This window comes from Dermochelys coriacea, chromosome 15 (assembly GCF_009764565.3).
Source record: "Dermochelys coriacea isolate rDerCor1 chromosome 15, rDerCor1.pri.v4, whole genome shotgun sequence".
Lineage (NCBI taxonomy): Eukaryota > Metazoa > Chordata > Testudines > Dermochelyidae > Dermochelys > Dermochelys coriacea.
In genome coordinates, this window is record NC_050082.1 from 32174262 (window position 1) to 32188496 (window position 14235).

The 14235-nt window shown below is 53.6% G+C and overlaps 1 protein-coding gene and 1 long non-coding RNA gene across 7 annotated transcripts in view; one reads left to right on the plus strand and one right to left on the minus strand.

The window, feature by feature from the left end:
* Positions 1–14235, plus strand: part of LOC122456838 — a 96278-nt gene that overhangs the window by 65745 nt on the left and 16298 nt on the right. For 3 of the 4 annotated variants that reach the window (XR_006275930.1, XR_006275932.1, XR_006275933.1), the window contains exons 4-5: positions 3881–3972; positions 13023–13111. This is a non-coding gene — a long non-coding RNA (uncharacterized LOC122456838). Of the gene's footprint in view, positions 1–2924; positions 3174–3880; positions 3973–13022; positions 13368–14235 lie in introns of those variants that run through there. The other variant, XR_006275931.1, reaches the window with a different exon arrangement.
* The window catches only part of TTC28 (tetratricopeptide repeat domain 28), a 504341-nt gene that overhangs the window by 25882 nt on the left and 464224 nt on the right, over positions 1–14235 (minus strand). For all 3 annotated transcript variants that reach the window (XM_043498375.1, XM_038373837.2, XM_038373838.2), the window contains one exon: positions 8004–8148. In XM_043498375.1, the coding sequence (XP_043354310.1) occupies positions 8004–8148 (145 nt within the window). The remainder of the gene's footprint in view (positions 1–8003; positions 8149–14235) is intronic.

Below are 14235 nucleotides of genomic sequence, written 5' to 3' on the forward strand. Positions count from 1 at the left end.
GGTGACCAACAAATTGCTGGGCACCAGCAGTAGGGTCAGCCACTAAAATGCCAACAAGCTGCTGGTCTGGGTGGTCCCTCTTCTTAGCAGTCACTGCGCTATGGACACCAGTGAGGGGACTGGATATCTGGGCAGAGACGGAGCTGCCATTTGCTGAGGTGATGCATATATGGTCTGCCACTTCTGTCCATCCCCACATATGATTAGTTATTGTAATGCTGGGCAGCAGGCTCTCCGAGGCTTTATCTACAGCCCCTAACGCCAGGGACCGAAGCCACAGGGTACCTTGAAAAGAGAAAAGGAGTACTTGTGGCACCTTAGAGACTAACAAGGTGCCACAAGTACTCCTTTTCTTTTTGCGAATACAGACTAACACGGCTGCTACTCTGAAAAGGGTACCTTGAGTCAGTCTCATGAAATCACAACACAGGGCCCAGCCATGGTGCTCCTCAGGCTGGAGGGAGATAGCAGATGCCAAGAACACCTGGAGATCCACTCCCAGCCTAGCCCTAGTCCTTTGACAAAGGCTGAAGTACAGCTCCCAGATTTAGCTTATTCTAGGACCTTGCAGAAGCCAGCACAGAAAGCCTGCTCAGCAAATGGCTCCTCTCAGAGCTCTCTGACTGTTGGGAGCCTTGCACTAGAATCATCACCAGTAATGTTACTCTCCTCCCTGAAAGCAGGTGCCGCCTTCCTAATTGTAGCCCACAGGGCTAGCTTGCCTTCATTATATTCACTGCCTTGCCTTAATTATATTCTGTTTGCATTATATTCAGCAGTAATGCAAGGAATCTACAGGCCTGTACCCTGTGAGACATTATCTCCAGCAGTTAGCATAAAGCTTGGGGCCCATGAATTCTGGCACAGATAAATGATCTAATGGTCACCCCTGAGTTTTGGGGAACTGAAAATAAAGTGTGCAAGGGGGATTTTGACCATAATGACACCTGCCAACCACAGAAATATGAGTAAACATCCCGAGATGACTAACCACAAGAGTGCTATGGCAATTAATTGATGTATATGAGAATAAGTTGAGATCATTGATATACTAACCTATAGGAGAAGGACACTCCAGCATTAGTAAAGTGAGGAAATACAAATAAAGAAGAGAGAAACCCCTAGTGAATATGCATTAGACATAGTAGCATCAGCATAACATATTATAAAAGTTGCATCCCAGCCTACGGGCAGTAGGAGAAAGATGTAGCCCCTGGGAGGTGCCAGAACAACAGCCACTGATGATGAGAGGGAATGTGATGGTGATGTGGAAGATGATGGCTAACATTTCAGGTTGTTCTACTGGAGATGGTGTGAGTATATGATGTGCAGATATACATTCTGTAGTATCTCTGTTTATCTTCCTGAGTTGGGGTGTTTGTGACTGAGATAAATGTATTAATCAAGTATCTGTAAATACAGAAGAGCTCCTATAGAGTGTGTGTTGCGGCTGTGCACATAATAATTTGAATAATACTGGGCCTGATCTTGGGACAAATACCTGCCAACCCTCAAAGTGATAACTGGGAATTCTTAAGTAATCAATGTAATTATTACATCATCTATAGGTCAGGCTACATAATCCTGGCCATGTTCTCTAGGAGTTTCATGCATTGTTACGGAGGTACGGATGAGCTTAAATTGGCAGACACTGGGTCCAGGCTCATGGCAGTTACACCTCCAGCTGTGAAAGCCTTTGTACAGGCAGGACCAATGTGCCAAAAAAGCCACTCACTCTAAAATAACCCTGTATCCCAGAAACTCCCTGGGGTGGCTGGGAATTGTTTCTCTTCTCATACGGCCAGCATTGTGGTCCAGCACCATCACGTGTCTGTTCTCCCTGCTGTCCCAGCTTTAGAAAAGAGCATTAATGTCTGAAAATTTATCCTCATCTTGTCTGCTTAGAGATTCAAGAAGGGAGAGTTAGACTCTGCATTTACCTGTTGAGTTATTGTTTTGTGACACTGGAACCTGCTTGAGGATCTCAGGCATCAAGTGGTCTGACGTTCTGAGTATGATATAACACTTTGCACCTGGTAAAGCCTGCTATTAATTAATTACAAACTAACTGTATAAAGAATAAACTCCACAGTTCAGACGTTCCCTCCCTCTCTGTTCTGCTGCCATGGAACCAGATCCACACCTCCCTGAGGAACTTGGAATAACTGGAATCACAGGAAAAGTAAACGACTTTGATAATCAAATACAACTTGATACTGGGACTTCCTGTGGACCACGATGCCAGTAGACATTTTAAGGTGCCTGAATTGCAAAGGATCGGCAGCTGACCGCAATGAATTGATAGCCTGGTCTCTAGATGTCAAACAGCTCACTGGGAGTTACTAGCTAGAATGAGAAATCTCTGGTGACACCTAAACCCAAACCATTGACACCTTCTCACAAGCCCTGATGGTGGCAGTGCTGGCTGCTTGGGCAGCTCTCCAGAAATGCTGTTTGGGTCTTGGGAAATCTAAGAGAGAGTTCTTATCATTACTGTGTATCAGACAGACAGCTTGCCAGAAATCACCTTCCCAAACCTGCCTAATCACTCCTGAGTCTGCACTCACCTCACTACAAGTATCTCAACCAGAGGCAAACCAGAAGCCTGGAGGCAGCCCCAAGCTCCTGCTCTTCCCCTGCAGATTGGTTGGAAAGGAGGAGGACATCCGAGCAGCACCCAGATGCCACAGCAACTGAAAAATGTTAGAGAGGCACAGGGTGGGTGTTCCCAAGGCTGTCACCCTCTAGCTGAACAGACTGCAGCAGAGCCAGAGAAGCCACTCCAGAGTTGATGTTCAGGTAGGTTAGCAGTGACCCCAACGATCTGGAAACTCAGCAGGTCCCCACTGCTGCTCCTTGTAGCCTATGTTCTGTCATCAGCATTGCAGGTGCAAATGGCTCTCCAGCTCCTTTTGCACCCACAGTGGTTCCCCTGCAAGTTTTCTGATCTGGCAGCTTTAGAACCGAAGCTGTTTCTCCTGTGAGGATCAGACTGGAGCTGATATAATGCCTCATGATGGCTGATGTATGCAACTATACTAAGCACTTCTTAAAGATAAGTCCAAGTGCGCCTGCCTTCCTGACAGCAAAGGACAGCATGTTTCAAGGAAGCCGCCAAGGCAGTGCTTTCCCCTTAAGCAAAAATTAAATCAAATAGCGGTGTAACGCCTAAGGTAAAATATTATTCCATTCTGCTTTTCAGATTCTCTGAACCAGACCCTTAACAACATCACAGCTGCTAAACAAAGACAGTTGTTCAAATAATTATGAGCACTGCATAAAGGGGCTAATCTCTTTAGTCTTGAAGTGTCTGTGATTTATAATGTCAGACTTTTATTTTCAATATTTTTATTGAAAGACTGAAAACACAGTTCTGTATTCTGTCTAGGAAACCTGCAGCCAGCTTCCCAGGTCAGCTCACTTTGACAGTGCATCACTTCCCCCTACTGGACAGAATCATGTAGCCGCTGCAGAGGGAAATACGGGGACCAGCTAGCCCAGCTATCTCTCTGGCTTTCATATAAGGTGGGAGAATTAAGACCTGTAGGAAAAAGGAAAATGGGGAAGGGGAATTCTGACATTCACAGGCTCCCTGCATCTCTTAGGGAAGAGGTGTCACTACTCTGAGTAACAAAAATACATCAATTAAATCCCTCCCCCAAGAGAAGTCAGGAATGTAGGCGAGATGACAGTGCCCCTCATTAACTCTTCCTGCAGTGAACCCCCAAAGCTTGTGCAGTCTGTCACTCTCAGCTACTGCCCCCCTCGTGTACTATGCAGAATCACTGCAGACTTTCCTGATGCCTCAGCACAATTCCAGCAGGCAGATAAACCCAGATGTCTTGTCTCTGATAAGACATTGTTGTGAAATTGTTCTCAGCTCTTTAGGTCACTGTGATTCTGTCACATCTCAACACCCCACAGCAAACATCTCAGCAGGCACATGAAGTCTACAGCGGTGGTATGTGAGTGGTAAGTGCAGTCCTCTTCTTGCATGATTTCTCTCCTATGCGCAGAAGCTCTGCCTTGTCCACACAGCGCATTCCATGCAGGTCTCTCTCACACGGTGCTGCTCCCATGCACCCCAGATTGTTTGGGCTCTTTAACAGCATGTGGCTGTAGCAATGAGACCACATGGTATGGTTCTTCTACTTGTCAGCTGTCTCCTGTTCTCCCCGCTGCTCACCAGCACCAGCAGCTCTCCCTGCATTGTATACTCAAGATCAGCCTGACAAGAGTGCCCAGAAATCTCACGCCTCCAGGTGCCCCAAACCACCAGAGCAATATCCTGTCTGAGCTCCAACACAGCCAGCAACCCAACCTGTGCCCAGCAGCAGCCTGTCACAGCCTGTGCCTAGGTCCCTGGCAAGCACTTTCCTACTGACTATGCCAGGCTCTTGTTGTAACACAGCATTGCGGGACGGGTGGGGAACAGAGAGGAGGATGAGTATTTTGGGTCTACTCAGATTCACACCATTCAATATACAGAAGCCTAAGGAAACCTGGGGTGAAAACACCCTTCACATGGATGTGCAGTGGAGAAGCAGGCTCTGGGGATTTACTGACTCCGTCTGCACGTTGTTTAACAGCAGTAAAAGGAAATGAGAACGACCCTGTGGGGATAGAACTTACATGGCTTTGCAATAGATGTGGAGTGTAAATCAGGACAAGCTAGTATGGACTCAATAAGCCTCTAGTTAAATGCTCTCTGCAGCTCTGGTCACCTCTTTTTCGGAAGGACAGAGCTGAGATTGAGATGGCAGGGCAGGGGACAGCCAGGTTTGGGCTGGAGTTCGGGGAAAGGAATCAGCCTTGGCCTCTCTCAGCCTTGAGGAAGGGAATTCTGCGGGATCTAATGAGGGTGCAGGAGAAGCATCAGAAAGGCGAGTTGCAGAAAGGCTGTGGAGCCACCTTAGAGTCAGTTCTGGAAAGTACAAGGTCAGCAGGCTGACGGGCAGGAGTTAACAGCAGCAACTGGCTAAGAGTCAGCAATTCCATGCTGGTGTACACCAGGGCTCTGCAAACAGTAGCTATCCAACTGCACAGCCCAGGAGACAGGTAAGGGAACATCCTCACTATGCAGGTTATCATTTATGTTTGAGGCAGCACCTAGACCTACCCATCAGGATGGGTGTGATACAAACACAGAGTAAGGCATGGGCCCTGCCCCAAGGGGCTTATAGGCCAAATATACAACAAGCAGGCGAAGGGAGAGCAAAGATCCTGCACACGTACAAAGAGGCCAGGGAGTGACTAGCAAAAGGCTTCTTTATTTCAACCTTCTTTTACCCCTGGCCGGCTTGCTACACATTCTGCATTTAACTTCGGGTGTCGATTCTTGTTGATCACTAACTCGAGCATTTTCAGAGTTTGAAAAGGGTTGGAAACCAGAGGCCCAGAGAGGGGACATGACTTGCCCCTGGTCACTCAGCAAATCGCTAGTAGAGCTGGGATTAAAATCCCAGCCCCTGGACTCCTCACCCAGAGCTCAGGCACTAGCCCAAGTTATTTCTCCCCCCACCCCACCCCCTACTGTTCCTCAGACATTCTTGTTAACTGCTGGAAATGGCCTACCTTGATTATCACCACAAAAAGTTTTCCTCCTTCCCCCCCTCCTTCCTGCTGGTAATAGCTCATCTTAAGTGATCACTCTCCTTACAGTGTGTATGATAAAACCCATTGTTTCATGTTCTGTGTATGTGTATATAAATCTCCTCACTGTATTTTCCACCGAATGCATCTGATGAACTGAGCTGTAGCTCACGAAAGCTTTTGCTCAGATAAATTTGTTAGTCTCTAAGGTGCCACAAGTACTCCTTTTCTTTTTTGCGAATACAGACTAACACAGCTGCTACTCTGTAGCCCAAGTGGTGTCAGAGATCTGGTTAGTCTGGTAGGACTCCCTTCCACACCAATGGGGTGAATTCTCTTCACATCCGCTCCATGCGATGCGCTCCTGCATATGACCACCATGACACTATGCTTCATGTGGAACCTTTCAGATTCTTTGCATGTGATGAACTGATACCTGGAACACCCCATCACACATACAGCATGCAAGCAACCCCTCTGCATGAGACACTCCACACATCCGATACCTGCTGCATGGAACACCCTGCCACAGGACATCCTGTCACTGAAAAGATGCAGCAGAAATTCACAGGCTCAGAGATGGGCAGCAAAAACATTAAGAGCCCTGGAGAGGCTCTCTGATAAAAACACAACATGGGGGAAAGCTGAGGAATCTAATAAGATAGTAATAGTCAGCGCCTCTCCCGCCCCTGCGGAGACAAGCTGCCTGGGAGTGCTCTGCGCAGGACGTTCAGTCAGTCAGAGCTCAGCGGATGTCACACTTATTAGAATCCTTAAAAAGGGACGTGGGGACCCTCCTGGGATCTCACTGGCAAACAGCCCTGAGCACTGAGGAAGCCAGGGCTGAATTCAACCTGCAGCTACTCCATTCTGTGGATCACCCTCTAGCCAGACTGCCCCCTTTTCCAGATCCCATCTCCTCGCCCAGCCCCTCTTCTGGTGGGTCAAGAAAAATGTTTCACTCTGCACCCAGGGGACAAGACCCACCAGCACAGACCAAGATGAGTCAAACACGTGGGAATCCTACATGGAAACCCACAGGCACAACCCCCCCACCCTCAGCATTCCAGACAGCGCCCCAGCCTGGGATAAGTGAACACATTAATGCAGCTGCACTAGCAGTCCAGGTAGTGGAAAGTACAGAGAAGAGGTTGGGCAGAGGGCTCTTTTATCGATGTATGCGGGAACATGTACACCAGTAGGGTCTGGGTTCTGTCTGGGAACAAGTCACAGGAGAAGGTAACAGTAAATGGTCCTGGACTGAGAGACTGGGACACTGAGGCACTCTTTATCCTAAGAATGGATACAGCATAGGCATTACCAGGGCAAGCTTCTCCACCAACGTGCCACTCCCTGAGATCCCTGTCCTAGAGGTATCTCCTTGGGAGTGAGAAGAGAGTTCACTCTTTATGAAACAGTCCACCCTTGGCCTCTCTGCTAAGGCTACCAAGTGGTGATGCTGGACATATGGACATGTCTCTCACTTGGAACTGTGGGAGTGAAGTTTTGGAATAGCCTTCCAAGGGAAGCAGTGGGGGCAAAAGATCTATCTGGTTTTAAGATTCTACTCAATAAGTTTATGGAGGAGATGGTATGATGGGATAATGGGATTTTGGTAAGTAATTGATCTTTAAATATTCAGGGTAAATAGGACTAATCCCCTGAGATGGGATATTAGATGGATGGGATCTGAGTTACCCAGGAAAGAATTTTCGGTAGTATCTGGCTGGTGAATCTTGCCCATTTGCTCAGGGTTTAGCTGATCACCATATTTGGGATCGGGAAGGAATTTTCCTCCAGGGCAGATTGGAGAGGCCCCGGAGATTTTTCACCTTCCTCTGTAGCATGGGGCATGGTTGACTTGAGGGAGGCTTCTCTGCTCCTTGAAGTCTTTGAACCATGATTTAAGGACTTCAATAGCTCAGACATAGGTGAGGTTTTTTGCAGGAGTGGGTGGGTGAGATTCTGTGGCCTGCGCTGTGCAGGAGGTTGGACTAGATGATCAGAATGGTCCCTTCTGACCTTAGTATCTATGAATCTATGAACAGTCCACCCTTGGCCTCTCTGCTAAGGCTACCAAGTGGTGATGCTGGACATATGGACATGTCTCCCACTTGGAACTGGACTGAGATCCACCAAACTCATTTCACGTAGGGTCCACTGAACAGCCACCCATTGGAAGTACTTGCAGTCGCTATTCCTCTCCTGGATTCAATCCAGCAATGCTCTGTATTACCAACTCCCTGAGCTATCCAATCACCCAGCTGGGCCACACTGGAACCAGGCATCCACCAGTGAAAGGTTCTGTGCTTTGTTTCCAAGCCTTGAGTTATCTAGCCTCTTCCTTTCCAGGCCCCCAAAAGTTTTGGTAAGTCGGACTCTGCAACTTTTGCCTGTACCAAGGCACTTACCCCTTCCATGGGCCCTATCAATAGGTCGTAGAGCGCACGTAACGGGGGTTTGGAGAAAGTGCTCTGCCTCCTGGGAAGAGAGGATGTTCCATCCTTAGCAGGACACATGGTACTGCTGAACAGACTGGTCATGCTCTGACAGCTCCTGTGGATAGAAGGAAAGCGAGAGGTTAACTGGAAAGGTGTGGAGATCTGAAGTGGATTGCCCTGGCATAACCTTAGCTGCCCAGAAGCCAGTCCCCAGGCCTGCCCAGGAAATGCTGGTATTCCAGGAGCAGCTTTCCTCCCTGGTTTGAGTATTCCATTCAGTTGCACACCACACAGAACAATGAGAGAAACCGCAGGGTGAACCAGCTGCAGACAACAGCTTACATTTCTATGGAGTTTCTCTACAGAATCAAAGGCCCCAAAGTGCTGTTCAAAGCACTTAATTACATACTTGTGTGCAGCAATTGTGTGCAGGCAAACGTGAGACCCATTAAGACTTGCCTGCAGCCCGCAGGAACATTTACATTGGCGCTAGGCACCAATTAATCTGAGATGGCATCAAAAGGCAAACATGACAAAGGGAGTGCTGGGCAGACACCTGTGCTTGGTGCCCTTAGTTGGCATGGTCCCATACAGAGGAAAGCCTCCCTGAGGGAGTCCAGTTCCCTCCCCTTGGGCTGGGAGCCAGCAAGCTGCTGACTTGGAGCTACAGCCTCTGTTAGACACAGCTGCGTCCTTCAGCTGCAAGAGTGACTCTGAGATTGTCCAACATCCCCCTAAACCCAAGCGGACAGCACTGGGCCCAGGGTAAGTCCTGTGCACCTACAGCCACAAGCATCAAACAGCATTTCTCCATCGTGCCCAGTCAGAGCACTGGAATCTGACCTGAAACAGCCGCAGGATACACTCTCACACGCACACGCTAATGAACAGCAGACCAGAGGGAATCAGCTGCTCTGGGACCCAGCCCTAGTGCCGGCAGGAGGGAGCAGACGCCGGACATGAGTGTCCCAGGGATCAGCGAGTGGCCCCTCTCACACCTGTTACCCAAGCACTTTTCAGGGGGGAGTTCAGAGCTTGGCCTCCCAACCCCAGCACTTAAGGCTCCAGCCTGCCTCACTGCAGCTTCCTCCTTAACTGAGTGCAGGACCAAAACTTGGCGGACTCCTCAATCCATGGCCCTGCAGGTTCGTCTCCTGGCTGGTGTTCCATCTTTGCCACCTCATTTCGTTGCTGGGAGACACTCTGCTCCCTCATTCTATTCCCTGGGGGCAGCACAAACTGCTGCTTCTCCCAACCATTGCCTGGATATTTAGAGCTGCTCCCTCTGCACTAGCCGACACAGAGGTTCACTGCTGAGGTCCAGACGTGAGCACTGCTACTGCCACTGTACAGTGCCCAAATGACAGCACCCAAAGCTGTGCCCCACAATGCCCCAGTGCCACTGCACCAAACCCTTCACCCCAGACCTGGCCCAAGTGGGGCTGCTGAGTTGGATTCCTGCCAGCCCCTTCTACACTCAGCGAAGGGTCAGTCGCCTCTCGTGCTGTTCTGAGTTGGCTTTCTCTGAGCATGCAGTAACCTCCAGCAGGCTGTAGCCTGACACAATCCTCTGTGCCACTCAGACTCACAATCCGGGGCCATTCTCTGCTTCTCCCCAGTCTGCCGGGCTCTTTCCTGCACAACATGTACTGTAGTATTGAAAGTGAGACCCACCCCACTGTCCAACAGCTCCTGCAGTTATCCAGGCCCTAGCCATCTCCTGCCTTCTGGCCCCCTAGAACTCAGCCCACCTCAGCACATCACTCTCCTACTGAGCCCTTCACCACCTTCCCTTTGTACCCTGAATCCAGTTCAAGATCCTCGTCTTTGTGGCCCCCCCCCCCACTCCACCTGGATGGCATCTCTCCTCTCCCCTGGGCCTCTTCACTCCAGCTGCACTGTTCCCGCAGTGCTCTTCCCCAGCTCCCATCACTGTGGACAGAACAGCCTCCTAGAACCAGCGTGCCAGGCCCCATCCACTCCTCATCACATCCCCCTCTTGGCTGCCCTCTCCTCCCCAGTATCAGGAGAAGGAAGGAAGTGGAATTAAAAATAACTGCCAGGGCTCCTGATGCCCAGCAGCTGGTCTGGGTGCAATAACTGGACTCTGAGCTTCTTAGGAGGTGTGAGCTCTGCCTGGGCCTTTAGAGCACCCAACAAAGAACAAGGAGGATGTTTTGAACCATCAGGTCCTGGCCAGGCCAGCTGGAGTCCAGGGAAGGTGTTTAAGCCAAGCGTGCGGTTCTCCCTTCCAGGCAGAGCCCAGAGCCATGTCTGCCTGCGCTGCCATCAGCACCTGCAGCACTCACCTAGACCTCGGCCATGGGGAGCCAAGCCAAGCATGAACCATCCCCCTGATGGAGTTCCGAGTGACCCCGCCCGCACGGCGACTTCCGACCCCAGCAAGATGCTCCCTCTCCCTCTCCTGCTGGCGTTCCCCCGCTGCTCAGTGCTGAGACCCCGGGACCGGACTCCACCTCCCCTGCACACGCTGCACGGGCATAGGGCCCCTCCACCAAACCCCCCCTCCCGCCACGTGCTGCACGGGCACACGGCCCCTCCGCCAAACCACCCCCTCCCCCCACGTGCTGCATGGGCACACGGCCCCTCCGCCAAACCACCCCCTCCCCCCACGTGCTGCACGGGCACACGGCCCCTCCGCCAAACCACCCCCTCCCCCCACGTGCTGTACGGGCACACGGCCCCTCCGCCAAACAACGTCCTCCCCCTACGTGCTGCACGGGCACACGGCCCCTCCGCCAAACAACGTCCTCCCCCTACGTGCTGCACGGGCACACGGCCCCTCCGCCAAACAACGTCCTCCCCCTACGTGCTGCATGGGCACATGGCCCCTCTGCAAAACAACCCCCCCACCCCCACATGTGCTGCACGGGCACATGGCCCCTCCGCCAACCCCCTCCTCCCACATGCACATGGCCCCTCCACAAACAACCCCCTCCCCCCACGTGCTGCACGGGCACACGGCCCCTCCGCCAAACCACCCCCTCCCCCCACGTGCTGCATGGGCACACGGCCCCTCCGCCAAACCACCCCTCCCCCCACGTGCTGCACGGGCACACGGCCCCTCCGCCAAACCACCCCCTCCCCCCACGTGCTGTACGGGCACACGGCCCCTCCGCCAAACAACGTCCTCCCCCTACGTGCTGCACGGGCACACGGCCCCTCCGCCAAACAACGTCCTCCCCCTACGTGCTGCACGGGCACACGGCCCCTCCGCCAAACAACGTCCTCCCCCTACGTGCTGCATGGGCACATGGCCCCTCTGCAAAACAACCCCCCCACCCCCACATGTGCTGCACGGGCACATGGCCCCTCCGCCAACCCCCTCCTCCCACATGCACATGGCCCCTCCACAAACAACCCCCTCCCCCCACGTGCTGCACGGGCACACGGCCCCTCCGCCAAACCACCCCATCCCCCCACGTGCTGCACGGGCACACGGCCCCTCCACCAAACCGCCCCCTCCCCCCACGTGCTGCACGGGCACACGGCCCCTCCGCCAAACCACCCCCTCCCCCCACATGCTGCACGGGCACACGGCCCCTCCGCCAAACAACGTCCTCCCCCTACGTGCTGCATGGGCACATGGCCCCTCTGCAAAACAACCCCCCCACCCCCACATGTGCTGCACGGGCACATGGCCCCTCCGCCAACCCCCTCCTCCCACATGCACATGGCCCCTCCACAAACAACCCCCTCCCCCCACGTGCTGCACGGGCACACGACCCCTCCGCCAAACCACCCCTCCCCCCACGTGCTGCATGGGCTCATGGCCCCTCCACCAAACCGCCCCCTCCCCCCACGTGCTGCACGGGCACACGGCCCCTCCGCCAAACCACCCCCTCCCCCCACGTGCTGCACGGGCTCATGGCCCCTCCACCTAACATCCCCCTCCCCCCACGTGCTGCACGGGCACACGGCCCCTCCGCCAAACCACCCCTCCCCCCACGTGCTGCATGGGCTCATGGCCCCTCCACCAACCGCCCCCTCCCCCCACGTGCTGCACGGGCACACGGCCCCTCCGCCAAACCACCCCCTCCCCCCACGTGCTGCACGGGCTCATGGCCCCTCCACCTAACATCCCCCTCCCCCCACGTGCTGCACGGGCACACGGCCCCTCCGCCAAACCACCCCTCCCCCCACGTGCTGCATGGGCTCATGGCCCCTCCACCAAACCGCCCCCCTCCCCCCACGTGCTGCACGGGCACACGGCCCCTCCGCCAAACCACCCCCTCCCCCCACGTGCTGCACGGGCACACGGCCCCTCCGCCAAACAACGTCCTCCCCCCACGCGCTGCATGGGCACACGGCCCCTCTGCAAAACAACCCCCCCACCCCCACATGTGCTGCACGGGCACATGGCCCCTCCGCCAACCCCCTCCCCCCACGTGCTGCACGGGCACACGGCCCCTCCGCCAAACAACGTCCTCCCCCCACGTGCTGCATGGGCACACGGCCCCTCTGCAAAACAACCCCCCCATCCCCACATGTGCTGCACGGGCACATGGCCCCTCTGCCAACCCCCTCCTCCCACATGCACATGGCCCCTCCACAAACAACCCCCTCCCCCCACGTGCTGCACGGGCACACAGCCCCTCCGCCAAACCACCCTTCCCCCCACGTGCTGCACGGGCACACGGCCCCTCCGCCAAACCACCCCCTCTCCCCACGTGCTGTACGGGCACACGGCCCCTCTGCAAAACAACCCCCCCACCCCCACATGTGCTGCACGGGCACACGGCCCCTCCGCCAAACAACGTCCTCCCCCCACGTGCTGTACGGGCACACGGCCCCTCCGCCAAACTACCCCTCCCCCCACTTGCTGTACGGGCTCACAGCCCCTCCACCTAACAGCCCCCTCCCCCCACGTGCTGTACGGACATACGGCCCCTCCCCCAAACCACCCCCCCATTCCCAGGGCTGCATGTTTCTATTCCTTGTGCTGAATGTCCCCATTTCTCTGTGCAGGTCACACACACCCACAGTGCTATCAACAGATGACAGAGACAAAAGCCAGAAGTGGGAAGTACTCAGAAACCCAGGAAATCAAAGCCAAAGTAAGTTCCTAATGGACAGGCCAATCAATCCAGTGAAATACATTAACAAAGCCTCTGTTATTAGCATAGATTTTTCTCAGCAGATTATATACCCTGCCAAGGGCGAACCATGCATCCCTGGTGTGCCTTTAAACTTACATACTAGGCCAGTATGCCGGTGAAGCCACAGAATCAACACATTACACTCCTTCTACCCCTGAGAAACACTCTCATATCTCATTGACTCTGACTAATCAAAGGTGGATTACTGCATGGGCCCTGGAAAAATCTCCCTCTGCTGTGTCCCCAGGCTTCTTGCTCCCCGCCTCGGTTCCAGGGCCACAGCAGGTGCACAGAGTTCGTCCAGTCTTAGGGCCACAGTGGAGGGGGGGAAGGAGTGAGTGGGGGGCACGGCCGTGGGGGAAGGGGCAGAATGGAGCAGGGCTGTGGGTGAAATAGAGGTGAGACCACAGGCGGAAGGGGGTGGGGCGGGGCCACAGCCCCCCCCCCCCCGACTGCTGAGATCACAGCCCATGTCCCGGGGCTGGCTGCACTCGATTCATGAAAGGAAGGAAGGAAGCTGCTCAGCATTAACTGCACTTTACATTCATGGCCTAAAGGGAAGATGTTTCAAATGGCAATTAGGAGCCCTAATTTAGCACCCTAAGGCTCTCTGAGCCATTGAAAACTCCTCCTATATTTTTACGAAGATGAGAGGTCTGCTTGTGCCTGGAACTGCGCATGTATGCTCAGGCATCAGGACTGTGCCTGCAAGACACTTGACTGTGTGCACAATTCCCCATTTGCATGTGCAATTGCAACCACATACACAAATACAGATGCAAAACTGTGCACAGAACTGGGTCCTCAACATTCCACAGAAAGATGATCTAATCCATCCTCGCAGCCCCTAAATGAGGGAGGGAGGGAGAGATTATTCCCATTTCTGAAAGGGCCTGAGCCATCTGATGGGACCTAACATGAGCTATGTGTGCTCAGCACATCTGATAATCTGACAGAAGTGATTTGCGCAAGGCTGCACAATAAGTCTGTGGCAGAGCTAGGACTGGCCCCAGCCCTCTGCTCGCCCCAGTGGACAAGGTTGCTCCCTGGCTCTATTATGCTGGCTGAGAGAGCTGATCTCA